The sequence below is a fragment of the Oncorhynchus masou genome, chromosome 12 (assembly GCF_036934945.1).
Source record: "Oncorhynchus masou masou isolate Uvic2021 chromosome 12, UVic_Omas_1.1, whole genome shotgun sequence".
In the NCBI taxonomy this organism is placed as follows: domain Eukaryota; kingdom Metazoa; phylum Chordata; class Actinopteri; order Salmoniformes; family Salmonidae; genus Oncorhynchus; species Oncorhynchus masou.
The window spans coordinates 29,531,513-29,550,827 of NC_088223.1; the positions used below are offsets into that span (position 1 = coordinate 29,531,513).

General features: G+C 41.9%; 3 protein-coding genes across 4 annotated transcripts; 1 reads left to right on the plus strand and 2 right to left on the minus strand.

Annotated features, from left to right (window-relative positions):
• Positions 1-241: 241 nt before the first annotated feature.
• On the minus strand, positions 242-7,744 carry LOC135549820 (nuclear migration protein nudC-like). The gene is made up of 9 exons (XM_064980146.1): positions 7,549-7,744; positions 7,146-7,223; positions 6,677-6,889; positions 4,662-4,751; positions 4,345-4,458; positions 3,832-4,026; positions 3,641-3,724; positions 3,017-3,135; positions 242-1,066 (listed from the first exon to the last, which is right to left on the minus strand). Exons 1-9 carry the CDS (start codon positions 7,618-7,620, stop codon positions 1,015-1,017), a joined length of 1,017 nt encoding a protein of 338 aa, XP_064836218.1. The 5' UTR covers positions 7,621-7,744; the 3' UTR covers positions 242-1,014.
• Positions 7,745-8,974: 1,230 nt separating this feature from the next.
• Positions 8,975-10,377, plus strand: LOC135549822 (nuclear receptor subfamily 0 group B member 2-like). Its single transcript, XM_064980148.1, has 2 exons — positions 8,975-9,765; positions 10,012-10,377. Exons 1-2 carry the CDS (start codon positions 9,150-9,152, stop codon positions 10,263-10,265), a joined length of 870 nt encoding a protein of 289 aa, XP_064836220.1. The 5' UTR covers positions 8,975-9,149; the 3' UTR covers positions 10,266-10,377.
• A 639-nt stretch (positions 10,378-11,016) lies between these two features.
• LOC135549821 (keratinocyte differentiation factor 1-like) lies at positions 11,017-18,231 on the minus strand. 2 transcript variants are annotated; one of them, XR_010457030.1, is made up of 6 exons: positions 18,002-18,231; positions 15,864-16,763; positions 15,579-15,694; positions 15,358-15,435; positions 12,620-12,746; positions 11,017-12,190 (listed from the first exon to the last, which is right to left on the minus strand). XR_010457030.1 is itself a non-coding variant. In XM_064980147.1 (5 exons), exons 2-5 carry the CDS (start codon positions 16,739-16,741, stop codon positions 12,679-12,681), a joined length of 1,140 nt encoding a protein of 379 aa, XP_064836219.1. In that variant the 5' UTR covers positions 16,742-16,763; positions 18,002-18,231; the 3' UTR covers positions 11,017-12,678. The 2 variants fall into 2 exon arrangements, 1 of the variants encoding a protein (XP_064836219.1); XM_064980147.1 differs by having other exon boundaries at positions 11,017-12,746.
• Between the last annotated feature and the right edge of the window lie 1,084 nt (positions 18,232-19,315).

Sequence of the window (19,315 nt, forward strand, 5' to 3'; positions counted from 1 at the left end):
TACAACTACCTGTTAACCTGGCCTTCAACTACGGTTTACAATTGTACACTTTCAATTCATGGGTAATAAAAACATGAGAACAAATAAAAAATGTGACATTTGCTGCATCTCGCAACGTCTCTGAAAGCTCTTGTTACATTTCACAATGAACTAAATGCCTAACCTGCATCGTAGCTAATCTCACATGGTATTTCAGTTATTTTTCTCTGACAAAGTACCGATGATGCCAGATTTCAATGAATGTGGTTTGAATTCATTTATTTTAAAAGAAATAACTCCAAACATTTCTTTAAAACATCCAGAACACAGTAACAAATGCAACACAACAAAGATGGGAGTTATTACAGTCGTCAGGTTTCTGTCAGTCACAGGAATGAGACTAACAAGAATCCATCACTTTAGGACTACAGAAATGGGAAGACAGATAAAGAGAAGAGAAAGGGTGATGAAGACAGATAAAGAGAAGAGAAAGGGTGATGAAGACAGAGAGAAGAGAAAGGGTGATGAAGACAGATAAAGAGAAGAGAAAGGGTGATGAAGACAGATAAAGGGTGATGAAGACAGATAAAGAGAAGAGAAAGGGTGATGAAGACAGATAAAGAGAAGAGAAAGGGTGATGAAGACAGATAAAGAGAAGAGAAAGGGTGATGAAGACAGATAAAGAGAAGAGAAAGGGTGATGAAGACAGATAAAGAGAAAGGGTGATGAAGACAGAGAGAAGAGAAAGGGTGATGAAGACAGAGAGAAGAGAAAGGGTGATGAAGACAGAGAGAAGAGAAAGGGTGATGAAGACAAAGGGTGATGAAGACAGATAAAGAGAAGAGAAAGGGCGATGAAGACAGATAAAGAGAAGAGAAAGGGTGATGAAGACAGAAAGGGAAGAGAGATTCAATTCAACTGTAAGATCGGCGCCGGAGGTTGGTTTTGATGAGGATTCATAGTCGTCGTTTTCCTGGGCAGAGTAAGAGTGCAGAGGAATATGGAGGGCTGGCTGGGGAATGACAGTGACGTCTCTTAGCTGAACTTGGCTTTAGAGAAGTCCATCTCTGGGTGCTGCGACATGAACCTGGAACACAATGACAGAGGGGGGGGTCACATCCTAGAGTCTGAACAGTAAGAGGCTACAAGGCTACAAGGGTTTGGCAATGACAACGATCATAGGCGTTTGCAAGACTAGCCATGTTTAATAGTCAGATTACACTGGATAAACTCATCCCAGCATTGAGCCCAGTAAAATGACAGTGGAGGAAGCCAAGCTGGTACCAGCACAGTGATGCCAGTTACAGATGCACTGAAGTGGACATTTTGTGTTATATCAATAGGTCAATATTTTCGTCGCAATATTGACCTCTCCCTTCCCTTTCTCACCTCCACAACAGGCCGATGCAGATATATTTTAAGGCCTTTAAATCGCCCGATACCGACATGGTTAAAAGAACACCTTACAAAGTAACCACATCAGACTCTAACACCCATTTCTAAAGGATTTGGATTTCCTCTATTGTGTCACAAAGTAATGAACAGAAGTCGAACCATAGTAAGTGTACTAGATCTTTTGAATAGGACACTTTCATAAACAGAGGAAGTGTGAGACGTGGCAGAATGACATCACACATATAACCAGCCAACCTATCATTGGCCTCGCCTCGTCATGACCAGGACAGGGGGTAGAAGGGATTAATAACATGAACTTTGATAAGAGACTGTCCTCTACATCCATCTCCGATGGCTCCTTCCCTTAAATAGGGTTTCTAGTAAGCCACAGGTGAACAAGGGTAACCTAACGCTGGCCTTGCTCGTGACTGGGACTAGAAGGGGCTAATAACCTCCACAGTGATAAGAGAATGCCCTGTACATCCATCTCCAATGGTTACGGCCCCTTCACTCTATCCCGTACACACCCCTTATCACTGTGTAATGGTTCTTCTACCTATACGAGTCTAGTGAGTCATACAGAGATCATTCAGGCAGTATTTGCCAACTATCACTGATGCACCTCACATTGCACAAGTCACGTCACTAGGAAAGAAGGACATGGTCATTGTCTGGTCATGCAATCTGTCGAATACAGAGCATATTCACAAGACGACGCAGTACGTAAAATGCATATAACTTTGTTATTGAATAAAAAAGTAAATAACAGGGCACAAACTATGCAATCCACCTGTTCATAACAAAACGTTCAACAGAGGGAGACACGCACATTGAGACTGACTGTACAACGATGGCCGAGCACTACTCAAAAAAACACACTGCATAATCCACCTGCTGAAAAGGGGTGCAGTGGGTGACACGGGGCATCATGATGGTCGAGGAACAAGAAGTGAGGTCAGCTCTAGTCCCGGACTCAGTTGGGAAGCTGGTACAAACGTCTCACTATCTGTTTATGGCTGCAATAATTGTGTGACCTGACCTTGACAGGAAACAGTAGGAAGCAGCCGCTTTTACATTCACTTTTTCCTAATATCTATGGCTCTGTTAAACTATCCAGTATATCCAAACATGCTTGACAATAAAAATAAATGCACCAAGTAAACCTATAGAAAGTAAACAGCAGACAGAATATTGTCTTGTCAGTAGGTATATAACATGAAGTACTTTTCTAATGTTCAATTCCGTCAGTAGATTACCAGTAGTTAAGTCTCAGTGATTATTGGGATAGGTCAAACATTTCACTGTCTATGTTTTTATTTTATTGATTTTTATTTAACCTTTATTTAACTAGGCAAGTCAGTTAAAAATAAATGCCTTATTTACAATGATGGCCTTCCCCTGCCAAACCCGGACGACGCTGGGCCAATAGTGTGCCGCTCTATTGGACTCCCAATCATGGCCGGATGTGATTCAGCCTGAATTCGAACGAGGGACTGTAGTGATGCCTCCTGCACTGAGATGCAGTGCCTTAGACCACTGTGCCACTCTGGAGCCCAATGTTAAGAAAAGTACTGCACTACTTAAACTATGTCATGGTGGACATGCTATATGATGGTGCTATAAGCAATGTGCTGAAAGCTACTTTTTGAGGATGTCTTGTTTCTTCTGCTCTTCGGAGGTGGGTAGACCCATGGACTTCTGTCTCTGATCGTACATCATCTTCTCCACCATACCACGGGTCTCCCCATCCAGATCTGACAGCTGAGACAGCAGGAAGAGAGAGAGGGAGAGATAGAGGAATATAGAGAGATGGAAGAGGAGCGATAGAGAGATGGAGAGTGAGGAATATAGAGATGGAGAGTGAGAGGTTAGGAATATAGAGAGATGGAGAGAGAGAGAGAGCAATATAGAGAGATGGAGTGAGAGGGAGGAATAGAGAGATGGAAGAGGAGCGATAGAGAGATGGAGAGTGAGAGGGAGGAATAGAGAGATGAAGAGGAGCGATAGAGAGTGAGAAATATAGAGAGATGGAGAGTGAGGGAGATGGAAGAGGAGAGATAGAGAGATGGAGGGTGAGAGGTTAGGAATATAGAGAGATGGAGAGAGAGGGAGGAATATAGAGAGATGGAGATGGTGAGAGATGGAAGGGAAAGAGCTTTAGTAAGTGGGAGATAAATTACCCTTTAATCTTTAAATAAAGGAGAATAATCACATGTTCTCTTGCAATATACAGTGAGCCTTGCATCGGTAGCTTGGCGTTGGTTACCTTCGAGTTCTCTGGACAGATCTTCTTTGTATTGAGTTCTGGATCCGTGGTCACCATCTTATTCCACCACTCCATCTTGTTGATCTGAAACAGACGCAAGGCATGATTTAGTGTATTAAAAGGTTTCAGAGTGAAAGAGATGTTTCATCTCAATGAAACCCCTTGTAATACAAGAGAAATAAAAGCAGTACCTTCTCCAGGTGAATGGTGACCACCTTGCCGTCCTCAATGAGCCAGGAGCTCTCCTCCACCTTGACGTGGTTGTAGAGCTGTCCATCGATCACAGGAGGATGGCCCTTCAGACCCACCTTCAGCACACCACGCTGGATGTCCACCACCACATCCTTCCCTTTCAAACGGAACTTCACATCAAAAGGCACCACCAGCTGGGGGGGGCGGGATAAAGGGGAACAACCAATTAGAATGAAGGCACCATCAGCTAGCAAGATAAAGAAGAACACACAGAATGCCTGATTATCTTTTCTGCCCAGATTACATCTTGCCCAATACTAACCCAATCCCTAGCAACTGGGGGCAGAAAGATAATCATCCGCTCTGAAATAGAGGAGCTGCCCAGCCCATGCATAATGTGCAAAATGAACAGAGAGCACAAAATACCCCTTCATAGTTAAACAATCATGCTACAGTTAAACTTTAATATCCATGCACTAGGGGATACTAAAACCAAAGGCAAATAAACTCACGTCCACTTCAGACAGGGATTGTGTCCAACGATAGTTGGCCAGGTCAGCTCCATTGCCTGCATTAGGTTTAATCTTGTCCTTGTCTTTCTCATCTTCTTCTCCATCGGAATCAGTCTGGCAGAAATGAACAAGTTATGAATTAGCTTCAATTGCCTTCAACATGCATAAAATACCCCTGTGCTGTTAACTCTATGTATACGTTTTCCCCCCTAGTTTATTTCCCAAGTGAGATTCCCCTGCTATCATATAGGTGGGGCAACAGTGATGTCTCACTACAGCTCATTTATCTACTGAGGCATCCCAAACAAATCTCTCACCTCCTTCTCTCTCCCTTCCTTCTCAGCTTTCTCAGGTGGAATTTCTGCATTTGTGTTGGTGGCCTCTTTCTTCTCCTCTTGTTTATTTTGCTGAAACCAAGACAAGAAAAAGACAGACATCAAGCTTCATCAAGACAAAGACTAGGATGGTCCCCGATTTAAAAAAGAATTGGTTTTACAGAGAGTTGTCTGTTCTTTACCAAGAGTTGTCTGTGTTTTGTGCTCATGCACATAATTACGTTACCCGACCTTCCCCAGTAAAACTAACCCCGACTGAATAGGGTACAATAGAGCCTGACCTATAGCATATCATAATAACATCAATAAATTGGTTATAACAAACTCTGAACACCATAACACGTGACAGCAAAATGGATGCAGAGGACGTGATGAATAAAATTGAAACTGAGGAATGTTTTCTGGTTGCTCAGGAGGTAAAGGGAAAATCTGATGTGTGGAATAAATGTGACTAGTTGTGTAAAATCCCAGAGATCAAGAAAAATACAGTAAGGAGCAAACGCTGCATGCATATTATGTGTGTTAAACAGGTGCTGTATCGATTACAATATGATTTTTCTGACCATTTGGAACAATGTAAACACTAAATAAGGTAAAAGCGTACCAGAGACTCTGCTCTAACATTTTTATGTTAAGCCTTTATTACAGTAAAGACTAAAAACAGTCGCATTCATTCATGAATGCAATTTCCCGAAAAGGAAAAGTTTATTTATTGCACAAGCTAATTATTAAATGCTCGCTTTAGTGTATTTAAAAAACTGTAATGCTTGATTGCGTTTCAAATCATGAATGACTCGTATGCTGTGTGGTGGCATGAACGAATGTATGATTGATACAGTAGCCTATAGAAGTACTGAAATATAGGCCTAAGTTAATTACAGTAATAAGACTGTGTGGCTCAGTCGGTAGAGCATGGCACTTGCAACGCCAAGCGTCGTGGGTTCGATTCCCGCTGGGACCACCCATATGTAAAAGTAGTGGCCCCAGCCGACTTGTAAGTCGCTTTGGACAAAAGCGTCTGCTAAATGGGATATATAAGACTAAACAGGATGCCTTAGAGCTCAATGGGGGTTATACAAGGCTGCTATATTAATCCTACTAATGATAATGACATTACTTATCATCATAATAATAACAATGAGATCAAGAAAAAGGAGGGTTTTTATTATAAATATAATTTCCCCAACAATTTAGAACAGTGTAAAGACTAAATAAATTATAAATAATACTAGAAAGGCTGTTCTAACTAAAATTACAATGAAGCAAAGATTAAACACTGTCTAATTTGTGAAATTGTTTACTTGACATGTTGAGTGAGGCTTGGTAGTCACGGAATCAGTAGGCTATTAAACAAACACTCAAACAGGCAACAGAAGCAAGATCTGTCTTATTTCTGTAGATATATTGATGATTTATAAAGACAGGCACATTTAACAGTTAGGCTATTGATTATACACCTAATTAAGTTGGGGTTTCCTCGCTCCTCACTTTTCTTAGACAATAAGTCAAGTGCTGTTTTCTTCTCTCCTCATTCTGCTGCTGTTCTCCACAGCATTGTTCTCAACATCAATATGCTGGTTAACTTTGCAATTATGCACATAGCAACATGGTCTAGGAAAAGGCACCAATTCAACAGCACATTGCTGTGTTTCAGAACCATGGAAAGCGACCGGTAAAACGTGCATTTGTTATAAAATAATGTTATTTTTATTAGTGTTGCACCATTGTTCTTATGTAATATAACCATATACAATTTCAGTTTAATATGTCTTAGACTGATGGACTGTGCCATCTCCAAGGCCTCCACAATGGATCAGTTCACTCAGCGTCAATCAGACGGTTGATATTTTCTGCTACTGCTCGACTAAAGAAATCTCAGTCCGCCAACAGCCTATTGACCAGTCGACTAAACGGGGTCAGCCCTAACAAAGACAAACCGTTAAATCTAATGTGTATAGCACATCAAACATTCATAAGTGACAACACGTTTCACTTACCTTGTCGATTACAGACTGAAGTCTCTCTGCCTCTTCGTCTGTCAGTTCTTTGATTTTGGGCTCGTCGTCTGCTATCTTATTTTTCTCCTCTTCTTCAGCAAGCTTAGCAGCCCTCTCTGCCTTCTCTCTCTTCTCCTTCTCCTGTCTCTTCTCCTTCTCTCTGTGGGCCTTCAGGGCAAGACCGCTGTGTTGGGCAAACGACTCCTTCACCAGCTGGGGACAGAGGTATTATTACTAGGTAACACAGCCACAAAGTCATAAACACCTCTTATTTCTACAATTTCTCCTCTGCAAATCTAATTTTAAAACCTGATCCTAACCCCAATCCTAACCTTAAAACACCTTTAAAATGTTTACTATATAACCAATTTTGACTTTGTTATTGTGCTAGTTCATAAGATTAGACATTAGTTCAGCATCTCTTGATGTATGCATTTTTGTTCTGTTAGGTATCCAATTTTGGACTCACCTTCTCTGGTGCACCTGCCTCGCCACCCGTGAAGAAGTCTGTTTTACGCCGGAGGAAGCTGAAAAACGTGTTTACTAACTGTTGGACGAACAAATATTACATTAGAGATGATATATAGCCAACCTGCGCCTTATATGACTCACAAGCCTATTTGTTATGGCTTTACTAACGGTACCACACCAACATGCCTAAACACAGCTAACTAGCCTATGGTTAACGATTGCGCTACTGGTGTGATATTTAATATATGCGACTAACATTAGCTACATGTTTGTGGTGTTATATGCATGGTGCAAACGCTGGACATTTTCCCATCCCCCATATAGCTAACTTAATTAGCCGGCTAGCCAGTTGTTGATGAATTTGTTAGCTAATGTTAGCATGCTATCAAACTGTAATTTACCTCTTGTACACCTCCTTCGTGCTGTTGTGCCATAACAAGCAACATCCCGTCATACTTTTCATCATCACCCATTTTATGTTCTAAATATATATATATATATAAACTTGTTTGAAAATATAATTTAAAACGGACAGGCTAGCAGCAACAGGGAGCAATGTAAAGTCACGTTGCTGTACTACTTCCTGGAAACAAGCACCGCCTTGTTTCTAAGAGAATGGAAAGTTTGATGCAATGGGAGGCCAAGTTTTTAAATGACAACCAAACAGCCAATTAGATCGTGTTACATGAACGGATATGGGCATATTCCAATTTTTGACGGGGGGAAAATAGGAATATTTTAGATTAGAAATTAGTGTTTGTGATTGATGGCAAAAATATTGCTAATTAATTATGCCATAATTATCGTATATTCATTTTATTTCACGATTACATATTATTTCTTCGTTAATCTGTTAGAACTGTGCATTTGAATAAATTAAAATGTATTTATGGAAAGACATTTCTACATGCAAACACATGATTTGTATGCTCAAGGATAACATTCTGATTCTGAAATTCTTTATTGTAGCCATTATAGTTCCTTTCCCCACCTCTGAATCAGCAATGATCCTATTGAAAATGTTACATATAATAGTTTTAGAACATCTTTCTAATTGTAACCCTCATTTATTGTCCATGATAGTGATTTAGCCGGAGATATCGCTGATGAATAGATGTCATTGACCAATAGCTCTTTGACCCAGATAATATATCTGTGACGCCATGACTGAACTATTCAAACAAAGTGAAATAAGGGTCACAATGGCCATCACACAGAGTTATGTTGAGTGATATGCAACATGAGTGGAAAGATGAATGTTTTCTATGTTGCATAGCCTATTTGCAAAAACACATGCAAGGCCAAAAAGAAAGTACGCTATTGATAATAAAATTATATCTATCTATGTGATTAGGATCTAGGCTACTTCTGTTGTTTTCCTAAAATTATATTACTCTTTGTCAATACCAACATTAATGCTGCTATCCTATGATTCTAAGTCTGCATTTACCCCTTAACTAGCACGTAATCAAAGGCTGAACCAAGGCTGTGTGTTGGGGTAGCAGTCTGTATGGGAGCATTGACCCTGTCCTTGGTAGCCTGGTACAGGCTGAGTTAGTAACTGCAGGTAAACATGATAAATGTCATTGACCCCATAGCACAGCCGGCTTGCTCACGTCTCTCCCTCCCTGCAGGGCAAATGTCACAGTTGTTATGAATACGCCCTATTACCTCGCTCCACGTGGATAGAACCTAACGCAGCGAGCAGAGCAGTCCAGGGTCACTCTGTTGTTCTCGGGTGTGTGTGTGTGTGCTCTGAGGGGGAGGGGTCAAGGCTGACTTGTCACACACAGATCAGAGAATTCCTATAAATAGGACTTGGGCTACTGGAGTTGTCAGACAGTCAGAGCTGCTGATCACACTGCTGGACAATATTTCAAAGAGAGAATGTGGCTATTCTCACCTCTGTAGCATAGCTCTGTAAAGCCTCCGCACTTGGGAATCTTATCATCTATTGATTGATTGATACTTTATTGATCCTCATAGGAAAATTCATCTCATCATGATGTTTCCACTTGAAGAGATGAAGACCACCTGTCACTGTTCAGGTTACCGGGAGCAACAACATCAGCCTCACACCATCCTGTACAATATCCTGAGCCGGGTGGACAGTAACTACAACAACAACAGTCTGATCAACAACAACCACGTGAACCAGTATGACTACAACATGATAATGCCTCACAACTGTCATTGCGAGCGGCGACGGGCAGTGTGTCTGAAGAACCCTGAGGGAACCTGTCAGGTGGCGTCTGATGTTCTGGTCAAAACCATCCGCTTCATGAAGAGTTTACCCTCCTTCAGTCAGCTTCCAGTGGAAGATCAGCTATCTCTGCTGAGGGACTGCTGGGTGCCCCTGTTTTCTCTGGGCCTGGCCCAAGAACGGACTGTGTTCGAGGTGATGGATGTACCACAGGCTAGCATGCTGAGGAGGATTCTCCTTAACAGTCAGGGGCCACAGAGTGAGGAAGAGCAAGAGGAGGAAGATGAGGGGAAGAGGTCTCTGCCCACGCTGGCTGGGGTGCATAAACTCAGATCCTGTCTGAACAGACTGTGGACTCTGAATCTCAGCCCAAAGGAATATGCCTATCTGAAGGGTGCTATGCTGTTCAATCCAGGTAAAGCTCTTCTTCTCAGCATGATATGGTGTACTGTGGAACTCCAAATCTAACTGAACTGACATTCTATTAATTTCATTCGATTTAAATATTTGAAGCAATCAATGGCATAATCAATGATTATTTAATAATCTAACATGACAAATGATGGTATACAGCTTCACTCTTCTGTCACATTAGTGTTAAACTGCTGATGGTGGAATACAGTTGAATTGACATTCCATTTACCCCAATTCCTCTTAACAGACGTCCCAGGACTGAGCACCACTGTATTTATCAACAGTCTCCAACAGGAGGCCCAGAGAGCTCTACAGGAGGTTGTCCTGACCCTTCACCCAGGAAACTCGGGTCGATTCAGCCACATCCTACTATCGACTTCTGCCCTACATGCTGTCAGCCAATCACTCATCACAGAACTGTTCTTCAGACCTGTTATTGGTCAGGCGAATCTGTATGACTTGTTAAGTGAGATGCTGTTTATGAGACAAGAGTACAGCTGAAAGTTTGTGCGTGTGTATGGTGTATGTGTGTGAATTATATTTTAGGGTATTTTCTACTGACAAATATGAATGTGAAGATTGCAACTAAGCAATACAAGTTTTATAAACAAAATGTTTCAGTTTCTCTCTTCTTTACACATATTTAATGACTCTTCTATCATTCATTTTTGGCATACATCTGACAATTTATCAGTGGTGTGATAAAAAATAAAGTGAGAGCTACTGTATTTTCCACTGATAGAAAAATCATGGACTAATTGTACTGGCTCTTAGCATATGTACTCTGGCTCCTACTAGTGGTTTCCTACGTGCAACTACAAACATGTTGTGCTATATACCATACAGGGAAGTACAGAATGGAAAGTACCAAAAATCCCTTGAGTGATATTACCTGGAATTGAACATTTCAATGCATGATAAAGGAGACATAATGTGTCATTAGGCCATGTATTAATACTCAACTAGCTCCACAATGTGTAAACAGTTAACCATTTCCTGTAAACCTACCTCTTATCAATTTCCCATCTATGGCCAGAACCAGAATAACCTGTTTTACATGAACAACCAAACATGTAGTCAGTAATCCTGTTACAGTTATTTGGTGACCTGTATTATTTTGTCCTTGACAAAGATAAAAGTAATCCCCAGGGGACACAAATTAACACGCCGTCAGTGTGCACCTGCCAGAGATGTCTGTGTAGCGTAAGTCTTAAATGTGAGCCTGTTCAACATGGCAAAGCATTACAGAACATTCAGACAAAAATGTATTGAGTAGAATCAAAAATATGCTTGCCTTCCATTGTAAAAAAAATTATAATTGTGTCAGATCTTTTCAATCTTCGACATGCTAAGTTTCACCTCACAGAACCCCCGTTGGCTCTCACAGTCTGCATGTTGTCAGACATTCTTCCATTTTGATACATCAACGCAATAGAACTGAGGTGAAAATAGACAAAGAGTATTGTGTGTGATTATTGTGTGACTCAAGTCTAGTCATGCGAAGGGAAAAGGCTATTTAGAAAGAATGAAGACCCAGACATACACAGAGGTTAATGTCAACACACAAAACATAGGTCTCTGACTTCTATTGGTGAGCTAATGAAAGGTGAGGTAGTCACAGTTTGACATATTTCTTTTTAATTACAATCAGTAAGTCATTAATTTATACACGCTTAGTGGCAGATCCTAAATTCCACATAAACCCACTTAGTCTCCCCTTGTGCAGAACTAAAATTAGACTTAAGTGGAAGTTAGAATTTTCCCCATAGAGAACAACTCCTATCCTTTATACCAACCACAATAAAACATTAGCCAAAATGTGCAAGAATCGCATGGCATTAATGCCTACACAACTTCATTTGTATGTCACTTTTTTTTAATAGTTTTATATAAAATCACAGAATTGCATACATTATAAAAGTTAATTTCACATATGTACTCATTGAAGTCTACAATGATAAAATGTTACAACATTAGCTGGGCCACATGCTCGCTAAAGACTTTGAAGCATAACCAATTTTAAAGCAATCTCAACATATTAGGATTAAAGTTGTGCATAGTAGTACGATTTTCCCATGGCATCAAAAGATACATCTACAATTGTATTTCACAGTCACCAATAAGCCAACAACAACATCCATTGTCTTTGAGGTGTTCTTTCTTCATAAGTTCCGAGTGGTTTTTGGCCTCCAGTACATTCCAGGTTGGTTCTTGGTGTCCAAACCACTGCATTATTCACATGGGTTAAACCTTACGAAGACTAAGACCGTCAGGTCCAAACACAGCACAATAAAACCATGGCGCAATCAAGTGTGCGGTTATCTATATTTCTTGGGTCAGTTTACTTTACCCTGCATGTCCCTGGATGCACGTACACTACCTTGAAACTGGTTCTTGTGTCAGTGTTGGGGGTTGACCTGATAAAGCTGAAAGAGATCAAACAGCAGTGGAGAGTGGGGTTTCATATTAACACAGTTGTTATTCAAGGATAAAGGGACATATAGCACTAAAGTAATATGAGGGCGATAAGAAGAACGGACATCAAAACAGGAGGAGCTTCTGGAAGGGTCTGATAAGTCTACAGTAACTTCTCTCTGAGACAGACCAACCCCCAAACACGGGCGCAATATGTCAGAATCAAAAATACATTCACTACCCTGAGTGCATTATAATCCTTCAAAATACAGATGACACGATTCATAGTATAGTCTTCAAAGTCATGGTCTTTGGAGTAGTTTGCATATGCGTAATACTCCTCCCACCTAATTTACCAAGTGCAATTCTCTGGCTCCTTCAAAGTCCCAACACAGAATTCAATAGAACATACAATACATGTGTAACTTATGGGTCCCAACCTCCACAGCTGGGGACTGGTGAGATGCTCCATGGCACATGGAGTGTTGAGGATGGGTCATCATGTTCTGACCGTGGTCCAGGGCAGGGGCATGCCAAACACAGAGATCTGATGCTCAGAACTTTCGGCTTAAATCAAAATATAAAGGTATGAGATATATAATAGAACAGACAAACTTCATTGTCAACGCAATGAGGAAATTTGGCTTCAAAGTTCACACATAAAATGCAAATGACAAAGAAAACATCAGGAGTACCTTGTCATCAACTTATGTGCAAAATTAAGTTAAGTCCACAGGTTTAGTAATATATACATAATTGGTTCAGGACCTTCATCATCAAGAACAACTTGTCATCCACATGATTCAATTAGGTTCATATTACAGTATTTGGTTTATAAAACCTATTTATTTGTGTCTGACAAAGACAATACAAGTCTGACTTGCCCAAGGAGCTACAACCTTAAGACAACCAATCCACCTCTGGGATAGGCTTAAATAAATAGGATGTTCACAATATAAAGTCACGGAAAGGAAGTATCTAACAGGGGAAGAGATAACGTTGGATATATGCCACAACATTCACTCTATTAGATCTCTCTCACTCAGATACTAACCCAACCGGTTTCAGTGTTTCCTAGATTTTTTTTGTGCAGCGCTGGCAAAGGTCATGGAAGGGGGGGAAAATCACTGGGGAACTCCAGTCTGGATCATTTTTATGTAGGACTGTGAGAAGGTACACTATATATAAAACAAAGTATGCGGATACCCCTTCAAATTAGTAGATTTGTTTATTTCAGCATAATAATTGTTCGTCGGGAGCTTCATGAAATTAGTTTCCATGGCCGAGCAGCCGCACACAAGCCTAAGATCACCATGCACAATGCCAAGTGCCTGGCAGTAGTGGTGTAAAGCTCACGCGATCGGACTCCGGAGCAGTGGAAACGCGTTCTCTGGAATGATGAATCACGCTTCACCATCTGGTAGTCCGACGGATAAAACTGAGTTTGGTGGATGCCAGGAGAACACTAGCTGACCAAATGCATAGTGCTAACTGTAAAGTTTGGTGGAGTAGGAATAATGGCCTGAGGCTCTTTTTCATGGTTTGGTCTAGGCCCCTTCATTCCAGTGAAGGGAAATCTTAAGGCTACACCATAGAATAACATTCTAGACGAGTCTGTGCTTCCAACTTTGTGGCAACAGTTGGAAGGGAAGGCCCTTTCTTGTTTCAGCATGACAATACCCCTGTGCACATAGCGAAGTCCATACAGAGACGGTTTGTCGATCGGTGTGGAAGAACTTGATTGGCCTGCACAGAGCCCTGACCACAACGCCATCGAAAACCTTTGGGATGAATTTGAAAGCCGACTGCGAGCCAGGCCTAATCGCCCAACATCAGTGCCCGACCTCACTAATGCTTTTGTGGATGAATGGAAGCAAGTCCCCGAAGCAATGTTCCAACATCTAGTAGAAAGCCTTCACAGAAGAGCGGAGGCTGTTATAGCAGCAAAAGGGGGACCAACTCCATATCAATGCCCATGATTTGGGAATGAGATGTTCGATGAGCAGGTGTCCACATATGTTTGGTCATGTAGCGTAATTTCTGGTGACATTTTATAAGGGCAAGCTTCTCCAAAAATAAAATCAATTACATAATGTAGGTATTTTGTTAGATACTTCTCCCTCTTAGCTGAAAAACCTTTTTCAAAGCTATTTTGGCTGTCATGCTAGCTGTTCAAATAATGGGAATTTGTTGCGCAATGCAGAAGTTAACTCCTTCCGAGGAATATGTTGCTAGGCAACCCGCCTGCAATTAAAATCAAATTGTATTGGTCACATACACGTGATTAGCAGATGTTATTGCGGGTGTAGCGAAACGCTTGTGCTTCGAGCTCTGACAGTGCAGTAATATCTAACAAGTAATAGCTAACAACAAACACCACACACAAATCTAATGAATTAAGACTATATACATATGGATGAGCGATGTCAGAGCATTGCCGTGTCTAACGCTTTGAACACACCGACCGCGCCGTTGCATTTTGGTACACCAGAATTACATTCATTTCCAATGAAACGCTGCGTTTGTCTTGCAGCATTGCGTTGCAGAGGCGGTTGCAGTACGTTCAGGGTGTGGTGCATACGTTGGATTTATAGAAGGTAGGCGTCAAACTGTATGCGTAGGCGGCTTGACAGAAATGGTAGCAGAAGGTGAATGTTGAACTTTTGTTGCACACATATGCAGATGATGCTGCTTACTATTTTGCACTCTGACGCTGTCGGTGTGTTCGAAGCATTAAGCCAGTATGAGAAACGTGCTAATAAACGTTTGTGCTATGAAACTAAATAAATACTGCACTCTGACCCACAAAGCAAGGTAATTGAACTTGAAATAGTAATGTAGTTTTTTTGGAATTTACAGCTGCTGTTGGCAAGTAATGATTCTGCTAGCTTCTGACAAGACTTACTGCATCTTTAAAAATATATACATCAATTATCTTTTCTATAAACTTTGTCTGGTTATAGTTACTTAAGTTAACACTGAAAGCGTTTTTCCATCCCCTCAAATTTCCCGGGGTGGTTGGCAACAATTTATCAGTGGCAATGTGCTGCTGCTAAATGAATACAAGGGAAATACTGCGGTTTCAGTAAACGTGTCTTGAAGGACTCGCACCCCATCATAACAAGCGCTTAATGATGACTACAATAACACTGCACAGCACACACGTCAAGTCTCTTACCTGCTCTACTGTTGATCCTCATGTTCCTAGCATTCATATCAGAATCTGTCTCCTTGGATATCTGGATACAATAATCATCTTCAACGTAAAAAAAAACAAAACAAAGAGTGACAGTCAACTAACAGTGTAATAAATTAATGACAAATTAAGTATCACTTCAATAAGTACGCACAATAAGGGGAAAGCTGTTGGAAATGTTTATCCGTAGAGAAGTTGCTTACTGTTATTGCTGATGGTTGATGCTTGATAGTTGCTCATGGTTTCGTTACCACTGTCGGATGTTCTCCTCTGTGACTTTTTGCACTGAGGTCTCTTCTTGCTCTTCCTGGTGCTGATCCTGATAAAATAGAATAGATAAATGGTATATCAACTTTACTGTATATCAACTTTAAAGTAAATGTATTAATTCGCTGTCGCGATACTCAACTGCTTTTGCGCGCGCACACACACAAACACGTTGTGCCCTTGATCAAGGCAGTTAATCCCTACAAGTGAATGGTAGCTACCTGATGATGCCCTTGACCAGTCGACACTCTGCATCCTGCTCATCAAGCTGATGCTCTTCGGCCAGGTCACTGATAAGCTGGCTGATTTCATTGGTCTTCTTCAGGAACACTGAGTCTGAGGTGCAGTGGGCCAGCTCCTCGATCTGGTACTCAGAGTACAGCTCCAGAAGCTTTTGGGTGATCAGAGAGTCCACGTCACCCACACTCAGATCACCCATATCCCCCTCGTTCCAGGAGTAGGAGGGAGGGCTGTACCGTCTCCCTCCTCCTCCACCTCTTCCATTGTGTAACGGAGGCCTGGTAACGACCACCAGCTCCTTCTCCATTGTGGAAATGTGCACTTTGACCCCTCTGATGTAGACATCCTCTGACCAATCAGAGTCACCACCACCACTCTCCTTACTGGTTTGGGGATCGTTGGTCCCAAGGTGGCCCTGGAGACCACGGAGGCTGACCTTCTCCCGATCGTCATCTGGGGAGCTCTGTCTGGGACTAGGGGCCAGGATGGTGCTCCGACACACCCTGTAGAGTCCACAGGTCAGCACACTGCACACCCAGCTCTTACAGCTTCCTGGGGAGGAGTGGGCACAGGGACCACACCCCTGACCCCCTGAAGGAGAGTCTCCAGATCCGGGGATGAAGCCAATGGTCTCCTCTGCCTCCCTGCTCTGCGCGTCCCTGCGGTTGGCCTTGTGGTATGTCACCTTTGGCCCCTGGTGCCTGTCCTCCACCGGGTCCACACATCGCTCCTCATAGCAAGACTCCAGGCTGGTGCTGTTGCCCCGGGAGAGGTGATGTTTGGGTCGCAGAGGGACGAGGCCTTTCTGGCCCCCTGGCTCGGACCAGGGTCTGGGGCTCCCTGTGCTGCTGCTGGGCATGGTAGTTAACTAGAGCCAGGGCCTGGGGAAAAAAAGAGGAAAGGGAGTGGGGGGGGGGGGGGGGGCAGTGCATTACATTACATTAATGTATGAAATATGTATGTTACATTTATAAAGAACATTGCTTAGCCCTGTCATAATAATCAGCGCCTTCAGACAAAGTAAGGTGGACGTGAATCAATAGACAACAACATTACCACATGGACATTAGGTCAATGCCTGACTATATGACATGTCAAAATGTCTGCTGCAGGCCCTTGGTATGGCAAACCAAACTTGAAATGTAAGTCACATGAGGCTGCAACCCCTGCCAATCCAAGAAACTATATCAATCATCACATATCCCTTAGTGACAAGCGAAGTTACCCAATCTATTCCGTGGATGTTGTGTGTATGTAGCCTACAGGATGTAGGGCTCAAATTAGTTGTTTTAAAATCAATGAAAAACAACAAGATTAAATACACAAACTTAAACTTGGTTCAATTTCAGCCTTATTGGCGTTTGGCCTACACTACAATGACCCCTGCTCGTTTGTGTTCGAGCCCAACATTAACCCGCTTGATTCATCTAAATCCAAGGGCTTGGTGATAAGATGGGAACTTGATTCAGGTGTGTTATTACTGTGATATGCCAGAAAATGGCGCCCTGGGTCTTCAGAACGCCCTAGTCTATACGTTCAAAACCTTCTTTCACAGAAAGTAAACACGCCATTAATAATGGCATTATGGAAGCCAGCATGAGGACGGTGACAGTCCATTCAATGTAGGCTGCTGAAGTTGGCCAAAATGTAAACAAATGTGTCATAAGGTGAATATCAATTTTAAAAAAGGCTTTACAGGGAGTTGATATTAATTAAAACAATCCCCGAACAGTTGTTTGATAAACCGGCCGGGCCTACTTCATATAATAAAAGGTTACTAATTTGCTGAAACGCAGCAAAACAGCTTGTTGAGCTGGACGACGTTTTCAGTCGATTTAATTGTATTTATTTTACCTTTATTTAACTAGGCAAGTCAGTTAAGAACAAATTCGTATTTTCAATGACGGCCTAGGAACAGTGGGTGAACTGCCTGTTCAGGGGCAGAACGACAGATGTAGTCTACTGTCAAAATAAGTTAGAATAATTGTCAAGGTGCCATTTCCAAAATGCATATCCAATCAAGTATCGTATTTTGTTCTATCTGTAGTGTATTGCTAAAGTTACACCTGGGTTTATTAATTTGCAGTATGCGTTTCCGTTTAAGCTTCGTTTTACTCACGGCATGGGAAGAGTGATCGCGGGTCTTTCCACCGAGTTTTCTTCCGTAAAGTTATATTCCTCAAAGAGCAAGAGCGTTTGTATTATACTTTTCTTCTTAAATTAAATTGCCCACAAAACACACGCGGTATAGTTTCATTTATTTATTTTTTTTACCTGCGAGACAAGGTAAACCAAACATAAACTCAACCAGAGAGTAAGAGGCGAAGCAAGATGGTTTACTCCGCCCAAAATCTGTCCACGAAAATAAATCCACCAAGAAATGTCAAGTGTCGAATTTGGTCAACAAAAAAATGGAATTGCTCATATCCCTAGTCAAAAAAATCCTATAGGATTATGGATTTTTATCAGATTCTCACTATCCTATAGGTAAACTCAGCAAAAAAAGAAAGGTAAATTTCAGGACACTGTCTTTCAAAGATAATTCGTAAAAATCCAAATAACTTCACAGATCTTCATTGAAAACGGTTTAAACTGTTTCCCATGCTTGTTCAATGAACCATAAACAATTAATGAACATGCACTTGTGGAACGGTCTTTAAGACACTAACAGTTTACAGATGGTAGGCAATTAAGGTCACAGTTATGAAAACTTAGGACACTAAAGAGGCCTTTCTACCAACTCTGAAAAACACCAAAAGAAAAATGCAGAGGGTCCCTGCTCATCTGCGTGAACATGTTTTAGGCATGCTGCAAGGAGGCATGAGGACTGTAGATGTGGCCAGGGCAATAAATTGCAATGTCCGTACTGTGAGACGCCTAAGACAGTGCTACAGGGAGACAGGGCGGACAGCTGATCGTCCTCGCAGTGGTAGACCACACGTAACAACACCTGCAAAGGATCAGTACATCTGAACATCACATCTGGGAGACAGGTACAGGATGGCAACAACTACTGCCCGAGTTACACCAGGAACGCACAATCCCTCCATCAATACTCAGACTGTCCGCAATAGGCTGAGAGAGGCTGGACTTGTAGGCCTGTTGTAAGGCAGGTCCTTACCAGACATCACCTGCAGCAACGTCGCCTATGGGCACAAACCCACCATCGCTGGACCAGACAGGATTGACAAAAAGTGCTCTTCACTGACGAGTCACGGATTTGTCTCACCAGGGGTGATGGTCTGATTCGTGTTTATCATCGAAGGAATAAGCATTACACCGAGGCCTGTACTCTGGAGTGGGATCGTTTTTGAGGTGGAGGGTCCGTCACGGTCTGGGTGGTGTGTCACAGCATCATCAGCTTGTTGTCATTGCAGGCAATCTCAATGCTGTGCGTTACAGGGAAGACATCCTCCTCCCTCATCATTGCAGC